The sequence below is a fragment of the Rhinolophus ferrumequinum genome, chromosome 6 (genome assembly GCF_004115265.2).
Source record: "Rhinolophus ferrumequinum isolate MPI-CBG mRhiFer1 chromosome 6, mRhiFer1_v1.p, whole genome shotgun sequence".
In the NCBI taxonomy this organism is placed as follows: Eukaryota; Metazoa; Chordata; class Mammalia; order Chiroptera; family Rhinolophidae; genus Rhinolophus; species Rhinolophus ferrumequinum.
Window position 1 is genome coordinate 38,132,240 of NC_046289.1, and position 13,487 is coordinate 38,145,726.

General features: G+C 37.5%; 1 protein-coding gene across 1 annotated transcript in view; it reads left to right on the forward strand.

Moving 5' to 3' along the window:
• Window positions 1-1,039: 1,039 nt before the first annotated feature.
• The window catches only part of DLGAP5 (DLG associated protein 5), a 36,849-nt gene continuing 24,401 nt past the window's right edge, over window positions 1,040-13,487 (forward strand). Inside the window, 7 exon segments of the mRNA XM_033109435.1 lie at window positions 1,040-1,171; window positions 2,973-3,211; window positions 8,528-8,721; window positions 10,914-10,976; window positions 12,051-12,135; window positions 12,225-12,347; window positions 13,124-13,194. Of these exon segments, the coding sequence (XP_032965326.1) occupies window positions 2,974-3,211; window positions 8,528-8,721; window positions 10,914-10,976; window positions 12,051-12,135; window positions 12,225-12,347; window positions 13,124-13,194 (774 nt within the window). The 5' untranslated portion in view covers window positions 1,040-1,171; window position 2,973.

Sequence of the window (13,487 nt, forward strand, 5' to 3'; positions counted from 1 at the left end):
CACGTTGCTAGTGGGTGTGTAAAATGGTACAACTACTTTAGACAACTGCTTGGCAATTTCTTATAAAGTTAAGCATATCCAGAATGACCCAGAAATTCCACACCTATATTTCCCAAGAGAAATAAAACATGCCCACAAAAAGACTTGGACAAGAATGTTTATAGCAACTTTATTCATAACAGCTAAAAACTGGACCAATCCCATTGTCCATCAACAGGTGAATGGATAAACAAAGTATTTAATGAAATAATAAAAACAAGTTACTGCTGATTCACGCAACAGTAGGGATGGGTCTTGAACAACGCGCTGAGAGAAAGAAGGCAGATACTAAAGTGTACCTACCACCTTTATTTTTAAGGTGATAGAAATCAGAGGAATGGTTGCCTAAAGGGTGGGAGGTTGGAAAGGGGCTTAAAGGGAACTCTTGAGTGATGGAAATGCTCTACATTCTGATTGGGTGATTACATTTAGCAAAACTCATCAAATCGTATATTAAAAAACTATGCTTTTCACCGTAAATTTTATCTCAATTTAAAAAAATGGACGAGGAAAAAAAAGACTGGCGGCGTTGAAAAGTAACATTAAACAATGTAAGGAAAAATTTGGTGTGGGAAGTCTTTTTTTAAAAACGTTAAATGAAGAAAACATTCCAATAAGGTCGGCTGGATTTATGTAACTAAATAAGGATATTAAAAAGCCCTGCAAACTGAGTCTCGTCTCCTTCGTCTGAGTTCCTCTGACCTTCTTCGGATATTCGCAGGACCCTGCAAGCTCCGGGGCGGATTCAGCGACAACACGACACCACGGGTCCGCCGCTCCCGCCCCTTACAGGGACCCCAGAGTCCCTTCTGATCCGCCCCTCATCAATATCGCGTGGCGACCCGCCCATTGATTCCGCTCACACTCGTCTGAACCGTCCGTTCACCTTTCAATCAATTCAAATAGCTAAAGAAGCAAGCCAATCACTGGCCTTATTAAAGGGAAGAGGCGGGCACACCTCCCGGAAGTGTTTGTTAAAATCCCTCCAATCAGAGGCTCGGCGCGGGAAGTTTGAATGTTGCGGAGGCTCGGGTGGTAGGCGTTCCTGCTTCGGAGGCAGTGGTGGTGTTGAAGACCGAGAGAATTCCTTTATTTTACTTTGGTTGAGGTTTCACGCCAGAAGCTGCCTCAGGTAGGTGGGTGCTGGGGAGCTGGAGGGAGGGCGCTGGCCCGCTTCCTTCTGGAAAATCTAGAAGGATCTTAAGGACCGACAGCTGCGAGCTGGACGCTGCTCACAGGAGGCTCCTCTTGGACAGTGTTACCTGTCCTACCCCCGAAGCTGATGACTCAGTCCTCCAGAAGCTGAACTGTTTGTTGTCTGGATCTATGTAGCACTCAGCGTTTGACCACCGGGGAGTAAATACTTAGCATCCTTGGTCCTGACCTTAAATTTCAGTAGCTCCTCCCAGATCCTGTGACAACTAAAAACGCCCGGGTTGAGAACCTCTAGGCAAGAAAGACTAAGGCATTCTAGACTTTCCAGCTGGAAGGAACTTCAATCAGCCAAAGAAGATAACTTAGATGTAGTTGAAGAGCCAGACTGCCTGGCTTAGGCTCCCATCTACACTACCTTTTAGTTGTGCCAACGTGGGCAGTTAATTTACCTTATTTGTATAACGGCGATAATACTTAACTACCTTTTAGGGTTTAGGTGATAATTAAATATTAACATTAGTGTTCTCTGTCTCTGTCTCTCTGTGTGTCTCTCTGCTGTGTATAGTGCTATGCTGTATTTTAAAATAACACCTAAGTTTTACTTTTTAATATTTAGCAAATTAATACTTGTGATAAGTGGCAAATCAAATAGAGGAGAGTTTTTGATGAAAAGCATAGTCTTTTGTCACTTCCCCTGGGCTTTTCAAAGGAGACTGTTATTGGCATCCAAGTCCAACGAATTCTCCTTTTTTTATACTCTGTTGATTGCTTAAAATCATATAACATTTTAATTTGTTGCATTTCTTTTACAGATTTTTCTTTTATCTGGAGTTTTTTATTGGACTTTCTTAGTTATTGTTGACGACTTTAGTGTACTTATAACTTTTTTAACTTCCTAATGGCAGACCCTCCCCCTTTCCTTTTCTTTTTGTTTTAAGCTGGCAAGAATTTTCTCTGGGAAACCAGTTCTTTTTCTCCAGTTTGGTTTGGTCTCTATACCAGCTGTATAAGTGATCCCCTTAGACTTTCCATTTTCCTTTATTCTTTTTGTCAGTTGGATCCATCGTTTCTTGGAACCCATGACATCCTTTCTTGTCCTCCCTTGTGTGACTTGAATACACTCTCAAGGGTCTTTCTACGAAAGAGTATATACCAAGTAAACTACATGATTTTTTACATAGCCGAAAATAATTTTATTCTGCTCTCACAAGGGCAAACTGATATGATTATCCTTCTATATCACCATGGTAATTTCTTCTGAAAACCCTTCTTTTTCTTACTGTTGTATATCCAACTGCCTATTTATCATCCCTCCTTGTCTAATCGGCATCTTGTGTGGTTTTTGTTTGTTTATTTTGTTTTTTGGCTTGAGAAAAAAATGTCAGACTGCCCTGCATTCATCACCAGGGGAAGGTTAAGAAACTATTCTGTATATTGTCTTTCACTTATTTTCCCTATTTCCACCTTTGATTCACATTATTTTGCAATGTTCTCTATAGTAAGCCTAGAGCCTCTTGTTTATATTATGGACTGTAGCTTCCTGGGCTTCACTTCATCTGTGAAACAAGCTCCTATTTAGTACCTGAAAAAATAGGTCATAGTGTCTTATCTTTTGATAACCTCCTTCCCACACTTCAGTGTCATATATCTATTCTATTTTGTATTTCAATGTTTTTATTTCAGAAGGCTCTGAGGTTGGAACAGGAGGTGAACTGGACTCTTTAATTTTTTAAATAAAATGAAAATCCGTGTAAGTGGGTCTCTCTTTTCCCTGACAGGATGTCTTCGTCACATTTTGCCAGTCGACACAGAAAAGATTTAAGTACTGACATGATTAGAACTAAAATTGCTCATAGGAAATCACTGTCTCAGAAGGAAAACAGACATAAGGAATATGAACGAAACAGGCACTTCGGTTTGAAAGATGTCAACATTCCAACCTTAGAAGGTAGACTTCTTCCCAAATTACACGAGACATCTCAAGAGCTTATTCCCGAAAAGGCCAGTGTCAAGCCAAGTAAGTAAAGGTTTATTGTAATTTTTAAATGCTTTGAAGAGTGAATAAAAGTTGATTTAATAACAGAGGTTAAAAAAACCCTGACCGGGGAGCGGCTGGTTAGCTCAGTTGGTTAGAGCGCAGTGCTCTTAACAGCAAGGTTGCTGGTTGGATCCCCACATGGGCCACTGTGAGCTGCGCCCTCCATAACTAGATTGAAACAACTACTTGACTTGGAGCTGATGGGTCCTGGAAAACCACATTTAAATAAATGAAAAAGTTTAAAAAATGAAAAACAAACTCTGACCAGAAGAATGGAATTTTGTAATACCATTTTGAGTAACTTGATGTTTTCTGCTGTCTATTTAAGGTACAGGCTAGGCTAAAGCTATTTTAGCTAGGCTAAAGCCATTCATCTATGGAATATTATAACACTTTATTTTCTATATTGCCTTATATAGGAATTCTAAAATTCTTCTGGCACTTGGGTAAGATAAATTTTGAGAAGATAAATTGATAAGGGACATAAAAATAGAACTGCTTGAAGAATCTACAAAATAACTTTGCCAATGGAAACATTTCTTAGAAGGGCAAAGAATTCTTCCTTGCAGTTTGCCTAAAAGGGTTTGGGGTCATTAGGAAGGAAAATCAAACTGAAGAAGAAATGTTCTCAGCAAAAGATAAAAATAGAGGGTCTTATTGTAGCAGCTATATACGATGTCAGAGGGTTAGTAGATTGGGGGGGTATCAATTTGTGAGGGGTTAGCATCTAAATTGTATTTAAAAGGCATCTAAATACAATTTAGATGCTAAGTATTACGTTGCTTTGTACACCTGAAAACAGTAATAATAAAAAAAAGGACATTAAAAAAAAAATACTGTCTTAGAAAGTAAGGAATGCTATAGAGCAGAAAGAACGGGGAAGCTATCTGTATTTAACCAGAAGGAGTCACTGGACGCCTACTTAGTTGTGTTTATATAGCAGGCACTATAAGCTAGGTTGCAGTGAAATAGAGCAAGGGTAAATGACACAAAGAGATAACATCTTCTTAGACATTGTATAGAGAAAGAAATGAGATGTGAAGTTGTTTAAATATTCACTGCTTCAATTTTATCATCTTTCCAGGACTAGTGTAGTGTAATATATGGCATGTACAAGACATTCAACATAATTGAGCTCAATTTATTCTGTGAAAGAGGAGGTTGGGCTAAAATATTTCTTTCAGATTTATTATTTTTGTGATTCTAAATGAGCGCAAGAGAAAAGAATTGGACAAAAGTGCTGTAGGGCTCTTTTTGTTTTTGAGATGAGGTGATCAGTGCATATTTGAAGGTCAAAGGAAATGCTTGGTTGTCAAGGAGGAGAGAGTAAAGAATAACATCTCTTAGGAGTTGGGAGGAAATGAAAATTGGGCCATGGAATGATGCAGAATGATCTTTAATGGAAGAGCTAGATATTTTTTTGTCTGCGTTGAGGTGATGTTATTGCTTCCTAGGTTGTCTCTTTGCCTCTATTCTTGCCTTCTCAAATACTCCATTCATTGACAAAAAGCTTCCAAATGAAAGTCTAACCTTGTTAATATGCTATTAAAATAGCCTTTCTTTATTTGCCATTTGCAAAGGTCTAGAGGTGGAGTGGGCCTGGTATGTTCCAGAGAGAGCAAGTAGGTGAGCATGGCTACGGAAGAAAGAACAAGCGGGATCAAAGAACTGAGGAGCAGTGCAAGTAAAGTAAGAGTTCAACCAAGAGAGTGGTATCTTAGAAACCAAGTGAAACGAGCTTGTCAAAGAGAGCCTGCCTGTCAGTGCTTCTTGTTAGGTCAAGTTATATTAGAAGTGAGAATTTGAATTTCACTGTGGTAGTGATCTTGATAAGTAGTTTTGGTGGAGTGAAGTTCAGGGCATGAAAGCCCTATAGGCATGGGTTCAAGAGAGAATGACAGAACCACCTAGGACATATTCTTGCTCCAAAAGTTGAACTTCAAATCAAACTAATCAAACCCTCAGATATAACTTCCAGTTTACAGAAAACACGAGGGCTAGAGGAATGAACAAAAAAACAGGAGAAAGCAAACAGACAATTGTAGAGTGCGGGACATTCTGTAGTACAACTGACTAGCTTTTGTCAACAAGGTAATGACACAAATGAAAGATGGGGAGGAAGATTGATTTTAGATGAAGAGATTTAAAAGGCATCTAAATACAATATGTGGATCTTGCTTGGTTCCTGATTTGAACAAACCAATGCTTAAAAAATAAAAGACCTATTTGAAACAGGAAGTCTAAATTTGGTCCCTATAATAAGTGATAACATGAATTACTGTTAAGTTTGTTAGGTATGATAATGGTATTGCGATTATGAAAGAAAATGTCTGCTTTTAGAGGTGCATGCGGAAATACCTATGGATGAAGTTTTGCGAGTAGAATTTGTCTTCAAGAAAAGTTCAGGAAAAAAAACAAGTGCAGCAAAATGTTCATAATTATTGAATCTGGATTATAGGAATATGGGGGTTCATTGTATTCTACTTGTGTGTATGTTTGAAATTTTTCATAATTTTGAAAAAAAGGAGGAATGGAAGGAGAATTGGAAATAGGGATATAGATAAGTCTTGTGAAGAATTTTGCCTTCTACTGAACTAGAGAAATGAGGCAAGCAGCTAGATAAGGGTGTGGGTTGGAGGGATTACTGCATGTTTGTAACTTTGTGATGGCAACAACCCATTATAGAGAGAAAAAGAGATGAGTGAGGGAGGGTAACCTGCTGGAAGAATGCCCTCGATTCGGTGAGAAGGAATAGAATCTAGAGCTAGTGGAGGGGTTGGCCTTTGGGAGATGCACACTCAGCTCGTGTAGAAGGGCAGGTGAAGTATGTTGGCTCAGATACCATGGGAGCTTTGAATGCAGATGGGAGGAGCTGTGTCAGGTTTGAGGAGAGGATAATGTATGAAATCATAGTTCAGGTGAATGAGAGAGTATTGGAATGAGAAACGTAGGGTCCAACTGAGAGGTTTATAGTCATAAATAGAAAGAGATGAGGTAGCATGCTTTTGTGTATTTTTTCAACCCAGTTATGTATTGTAGGTGTGAGGTAAGCAGCGAGTGGCATTTAATCAGAGTTGAAATTTTGCCAGGGTGCAGCACAGTGAGAGAGGGAATAAAAAGATGAAGTAGTGATTATGATGATGAATCATGGAATGCAAATTAGATAAGAAGAAACTTGAGAACACAAGGGAGGTAAGAGACAGTAAAAAGATGAGTGTAGGTCAGTAGAGTGTAGGTCCTGGTAGGGGCTCAAGGGCTGTTGGAAAGATCTGGTAACCGGTGGATTGCTTGAGGTTGGGCGTTTGAAGGAAACACAGTTATTCACTGGTAATAATGAAGTCGCAAGTGCCTGTTGTCTCACAGATGAAATCAAGTATGACCAGATATGGGTTCTCTCAGCCCTTGAAGTTTCTGGCAGGGCCAGGGGTGGGTAGAGCTTTCTCTCTTTGGCTGGTTGCATTTGATCACGGGCAGACTCTGTTTGCTCCAGTGTGCCCTGTGAATGTTATTTTTTATGTATGCCAGGACAATACTGGTATGGATGTGACTGGGAACGGGTAGCTGAGGTGTAGTAGAAACAAGATCCTTGGAGGAAAGGAAGCCCAAGAATGGAGAGGCAAGGTGTTGGAGGGGGTCATCAACATTTATACAAGAATAGTGATGGGGACGGTGACAGGGAGTTAGGAGCTAAAGCCTTCAAGGAACAAGAGAGACACCTGGAGGGTCTATAGATGACACATTGGGGTACTTGATAGTCTGATCTGATGACATGAAATGTGAAGCTGAACTCTTTTAGTGAGGAGGAAGAAATAGTGGGAAGCAATGATGGGGACACCTCCCCTCTTTAGGCCCAGCGATATTACCAGTGTGGGAGAAAAAAAGTAGTCAACCATTTGAGAGGACAGCTAGGGAAGCAGTGTCTTCAGGGGAGAGCCAGGTTTCAGTTAGATCAAGAGATAAAGGGAACTATCAGAGAAGTTGGGTTTTTATTGATGATTGACCACTTCATCATGTGACCTTTTACACATTCTGTTCTCTGCCTGGATTATCTTTTTTAAATAACTTTATTCACATCCCATAAAATTCAGCCATTTAAATATATGCTTTTTTTTTTTTTTTTTTACTAAATTTACTGACTTGTGCAGCTATCTCCCTGGATTATTTTTAACCTTCACCTAGTGGGCAAACCTATACTCATTCTTCAGAACCCTTCTCAGGTATTCTTTTTTCTGAAAAACTTTTCCTGATCTCCTCAAACAGGTTTGTACTGGTTCGCTACTGTGTGCATTCTCCTACTATATATTCCCTTCTAAACCAAACTGAAACTGTATCCATCCCACAGTACAATACTGACATCCCTTCAAGGACAGAAATTCTCTTACTTATTCTTACTGCTTAACAACGTCTGACCACATAGTAGCCACTCATATTTTTCAGACCTGTTTAAATAAACGTGAGAATATGTAGGTAGAAACCTAAGTTGAGAATCATAGATGGGAGCTAGAGAAACTGACAAGTAGCTTTAATATCAAAGGAAAAAATTATGTTACCCCAAAACTTAGTGGCCTAGAACAACAAAAAACATTTGTTATTTCACAGAATCTTTGTGGGTCAGGAATTTAGTTGTGGCTCAGCCAGGTGGTTCTGGAAGTTGCAGTCAAGATGTCATCCAGGAATGCATCTGAGGGCCTGAGTGAAACTGGAGGATCTGCTTCTAAGAGAACTCACTCACATGACTGGCAAGTTGATGCTGGCTTTTGGCGGGAGGCCTTAGTTCTTTGTCATGTGGACATCTCCTTTGGCTGCCTGTGTCTTCTTAAGGGTCCACACGACCACTGGCTTCCCCTAGAGCAAGTGATCCAAGAGAAAATAAGGCAAAAGCTGGAATGTCTAATGTCCTAGTCTTGGAATTCATTTCAACGGTACTTTCTTGGTTACACAGGTCAGCTCTATTCAGTGAGGGTGGTGACAACACAAGGGCATAACTACCAAGAGGTGAGAACACGGGAGGTCAGCTTGGAGGCTGACTGTCATAGAGTTTAATTAATTTAAAAGTAGAATAATATAGAGCACGCAGTTAATAAATATTTGAACAAGTGAAGGCAAAAGGAATAGAAATTTTAAAAGAAAGGGGGTTGAAATAACTTGTAATTAGAGTACTAAGGAATTAACAAGAAATTTCTAAAAGTATTTCTTAGTAGCAGTTGAAGTTAGGCAAAATGATTTGTTAGGCATTTGCATAATTTTTTATCTGAAATGTTTTATATACTGTGTTATGTATTTTTTTCTGCTTAGGGTCAGTGAAAACTCTTCCAGGTGATCAACGGAAACAAATGCTCCAGAAATACAAAGAAGAAAAGCAACTTCAAAAGTTGAAAGAGCAGAGAGACAAAGCTAAACGAGGAGTATTTAAAGTGGGTCTTTATAGACCTGATATGCCTTCTTTTCTTTTATCAAACCAGAATACTATTAAAGCTGAGCCAAAAAAGGTAAACTTAGTATCCTAATTTGATATAGAGGAATAGTTCTGTTTAACAGGAATTTTCTTTAAGAGATTACACTCGATTTTAGCCAAAAGATCAAGAAACTATTCATTAAACAATTAAATGACTAAAATAACCAGTTCCCCTTAGTCCCCTTTATTCACTTACCTAATTGGTAGGAGGTGGGGATGATATAATAGTAGCTCAGAAGATGAAAATCAGGTCTCCCGATAAAGCTATAGGTGGACCGAGACAGGATAAACCTAGGAAAGTGAGTAGAGCCAGGCTGATTGATGAACAATGAATGCTATGCCAAGGACCTGGTGTTTATCTTGTGGGATATAGAGAGTAATGGGCTTTTAAATAAGGTGGTACCATTATCAAATTAGTAATGCAGGAAGATTCCCTGGCCTTGAAAACTATAGTTTGGAAGGGAAGCATTTATGAATAGGAAGAGTAAGACTATCTTAAAAGAGTGAGACAGGATAAGTGGACTGGGCAGTGTGTTTCAAAGGAAGAAATAGGTATGGACACCTTTAGAGATAAATTTGAGAGACCAAGTAGATAGTGAGGGGTAAAGGAAATTTAAGAGAGAGAAGATGATTCTGATGATACTAGTTTGAACAACTATATAGTAAATTATGCTGTGGTTGAAAGAGATGAAGAAGACAGGACAAGGAACATGTTTAAAGAGGTGCATTTTAATCCCCCCCCCTTTTAAAAACCTGTTTGGACTACCTACATAACAGGCAGTGGAATAAAATATGGAAATCAGGATGGAGATCCATGCTAAAATGTGGATTTGGGATGTATTGGGAATATGGATGGGTGTTCAAGCTGTATGAGACCATTGCGATAAAAATACATAAAGTTATGGGAGAGGGAAGTCCAGAGAGCACATTCAGGTGGGCAGAAGTGAGGTACCAGTGACACGCAGAGAAGAACTGGTCAGAGTGGCAAGAGAGCTAAAATGGAGGATAGCAGGTAAGGGAGGGGTGATCTAAAAGAAGAGAATGGTTATTGAGTCAAGAATAAAGTATGAACAGAGGAAGTAGTTTTGTAAATTAGGTTGTCAATAATGATTTGCTATTTTAAAGATACGTATAAAAGATCTCATTTTAAATAATATGTTTAAAAGATCTTGTTGACTGTGTACTCATTCCTGATTTAAATAAGAATGGAATAACGTAAAAGCCCAAGATGTTGCCTAGTTTTCTTTGCTTCATGAATCTCATTGATTCATTTGACAGATCTTTATTTACTCTGTGTATGATCTTAGGACAATGTAGAAGAGACCAAATTAATAGAATGTAGCTCAAAGTGGAAAGATACAGGTAAGTATATTCTATATATGTTAGAGGAGGGAGAGATTGTTTATGTTTGGAGGAGCATCAAAGAAGATCTCTTCAAGTTAATCTGGCTTTTCAAGAATATGTAAGATACCAGTCATTGGTCTAAACTGTAAACAACTATTTACAAAGTGTTTTATGTAGAAGGAGAAAGACACATTGTGTTACATAATAAGATTCACCAATAATTGCTTTTTATTCTACTTAGACAACAGACATTGCTGAATTTTGCTCCTTTTATGCAAAAATTCTAGTTTCTTTAATGTAGGTTTTCACTGAGATTTGGTGAAGAAAATGGCTTCTCATCTGAAGAGAAGTCTGATTATGCTTCTTAAGGAATTTTATAGAGTTGGTAAATGTCTTACCACTTTTTGATCAGTCCTTGTGAACTTTTTTCCACATTTTGCAATCAAATCTCCATTTTCTTATTGACAATGGACAAGAGCATAATCGTGAGATTTGAAGGCAAATTGTCAAAGTTAGGAAAGTAAGCTGTATAGTATCTTTTCATAAACATACACCAAAACATCCTAATACTCTAGTCTGTTCATGTATCCACTTCCAAATATGTGTAACTAATCGTATTAATGAGGATTCCTAATAGTTGGAAACATGATTGGAATTTTTTTCTTTCTCACTGAGAAATATGAAACAGTTTTTAAGCTATTAACTTAAACATAATTTAACTCAAGCCGCAACCAGGAAAAATAGTAATTTCATCATTATTTTTGCCATAAATGATTACAAATAAAGTTTAACTTTAAATGGAAACTGTATTTCATAATAAGATATGGAAGTAATTTTGTGAGTTCATTTTAAAAACTATTTATCTTCTTTGACTGTTTTAAGGCTGTTCCATCTTTTGTACGGATGACAAGGTCAAAAGCCAAAGAGCAAATGGAGCTAACTAAGGTATAGTTGATAGCTAGTAGATAATTGTTGCTAAAATGATAAATTTCCTTTCTTTTTTCGGAGTAAATAATTTCATTTTAATCTAAATATCAGCTTCAAGTACAGTGATTATTTTGCTAGTTAATAGTACCCAAATCACTGTTATTGGTATGGTGGCAGAGCAGTTTTGGCCAAATGTTAAGAAAGTATTCACTTTAAAGTAGCCTTTGCCCAGGCATTCCTTATGACATCAATACAAGCTTGTCTTTGTGTCACACTCTTTTTTTCTGTTTACTGGACTTCTATTATACATTCCGTGACACCATAAATGCAAATAGGAATATAAGCACATAGAGTGGTGTTACAAACTTATGGGTCTTCAAAAACACCATTATGGATAAAGTTTTTAGGAGGAGTACTAAAATAACGTGAAGTGGGCAAGGGGGAAGTAGGATGCTTCTTTGTCAGGTGAAGTAGCTAAGTTTCGTGTATTCAATAAATTTTAGTCACTACCATGCTCTAGGCTCTAGGATAGAGTAGTGAACAAACCAAAATTCCCTGTTTTCATGTGAGATAGGCAACAAAATAAGGAGTCATTTGTCTGATGGTCATAAGTATTATGGAGGAGATAAAAAAGGAGAAGGAGATGGGGAGCACTAAAGAGGTGTAGGGTGAATTTTGACTGGGCCTCACTGAGATGGTGGCATTTGAAGAAGTCTTTATGGAAATGGAAGAGTGAACTATGGCAAAGAGCTTTCTATCCAGGAGAAGAATTTTCTAGGCAAAATTCAAAGGTCTTGAAGTTGCAAACATGCCTCCTGGTATGTTTAAGGACTCTCAGATGATTATAGTCAGCTTCTTTCTAATAGCTTAGGTTATTAGCATTTTCTAAATTCTAGGATTCTGAAAAAGCTGTAAGAAAACTTACATAATGGAAAACATTTTCTTTACCCCATTTATTTGGGGGTAGTGGATTTTTTGCTGGGTCATTCGCAATAGTTATATTCAGATGATGGGTCAATTTACAGATTAAAAATGTGGTTGGTTTGATTCATTATGCAATTTAAATCACACAGCACCTAATCTTTTAAATAGATTAATAATGGAAATGATGTTCGAGCAACTCGACCTGGTCAAAGACAAACTTCTGAAAAGAAAGTGTTGGACAAAGAGAAAAAAGGTAGGAATATTAGAAATTATAAGCTCTGATGTTGCCACAATAATTTAACAATTACAAAAAGCATTTGATTTGATTAATTTTTCCCACAGCTTTACAGCCTGAAATGTCCACATCGGTGAGAATGACTCGATCGGCTACTCAAACAGCAAAGCAGATTGCCAGAACAGTCTCATCTACTACAACAAGAAAGCCAGTGACAAGAGCTCCTAATGGTGAGAACTATTTCTTGAGTAATGACTGAACTAGAATGTTTCGGTCCTTGAGATTTTTTTGTGTTCAATTTTTAAAACCAACATGTACTTCTTTAAATAGGAGAGGAGAAAATGGGAGATTCCAGTTCTTGAAGGTAGATTCTGTGCCCCAACATCCTGGTAGCATCCATACAGTGGGTCCTCAAACGTTGAAGTATCCGAATTGGTGTAAGCCATGCTGCAAAGTGAAAAATTAATATCCCCAATAAATGACAGTCCATCCATTTGGTAGAATACAGTATAACCATTTAAGAATGTTATAAAAGAACATTAATGACATGGTTCATGATATGTTAAGTGGGGAAAGAAAAACAGGTCAAAGCCTGAACAGTATGCTTATTACAGTTCTAATATATGTATGTGAATATGTGAACATTGGAAAAATATACCCTGAAGTATCAATAGGGATTATTACTAAGTAACGTAATCTTGGGTGATTTTTTTTTTTTGATTAATGTTGTTTTTGTGCTCTTGTTTATTTTCTATAATAAACATGTATTCTATTTTCAGAGGCAAAAGGTAAAATACATTAACACCTTTGTTTTGTTTTGAAAACAGATGGCCTATGATTAGCAGGAAATTTAATCTGTTTTTATTCTATTTTATAATATGACTTTTAATCTTTAAGACATACATTCCTATTGTTGCCTTTTTTTCCTTTCCCAAATCACCTAGTACTTTTAATGTAGCATTTTCTGTCTGGTCAAAATGGATGACTTCTTTTATTTTTATTTTAGATAATGAAGCAGAAAGAAAGGCAACAAATCAAGGAAGACCTGCCAAAAAAATAGAAACTAAACTTGACAAGGTAGAGTATAAACGTCTGTTGGTTTCTACCGTGTTTCCCTGAAAATAAGACCTAGCTAGACAATCAGCTCTAATGCGTCTTTTGGAGCAAAAATTAATATAAGTAAAATAAAACCGGGTCTTATATAATATAATAAAATATAAGACCAGGTGTAATATAATATAATATAATACAATGCCGGGTCTTATATTAATTTTTGCTCTAAAAGACGCATTAGAGCGGATTGTCTGGCTAGGTCTTATTTTCGGGGAAACATGGTAGCTACTTTGAAAAATCTTGTTGCTACTTTCATA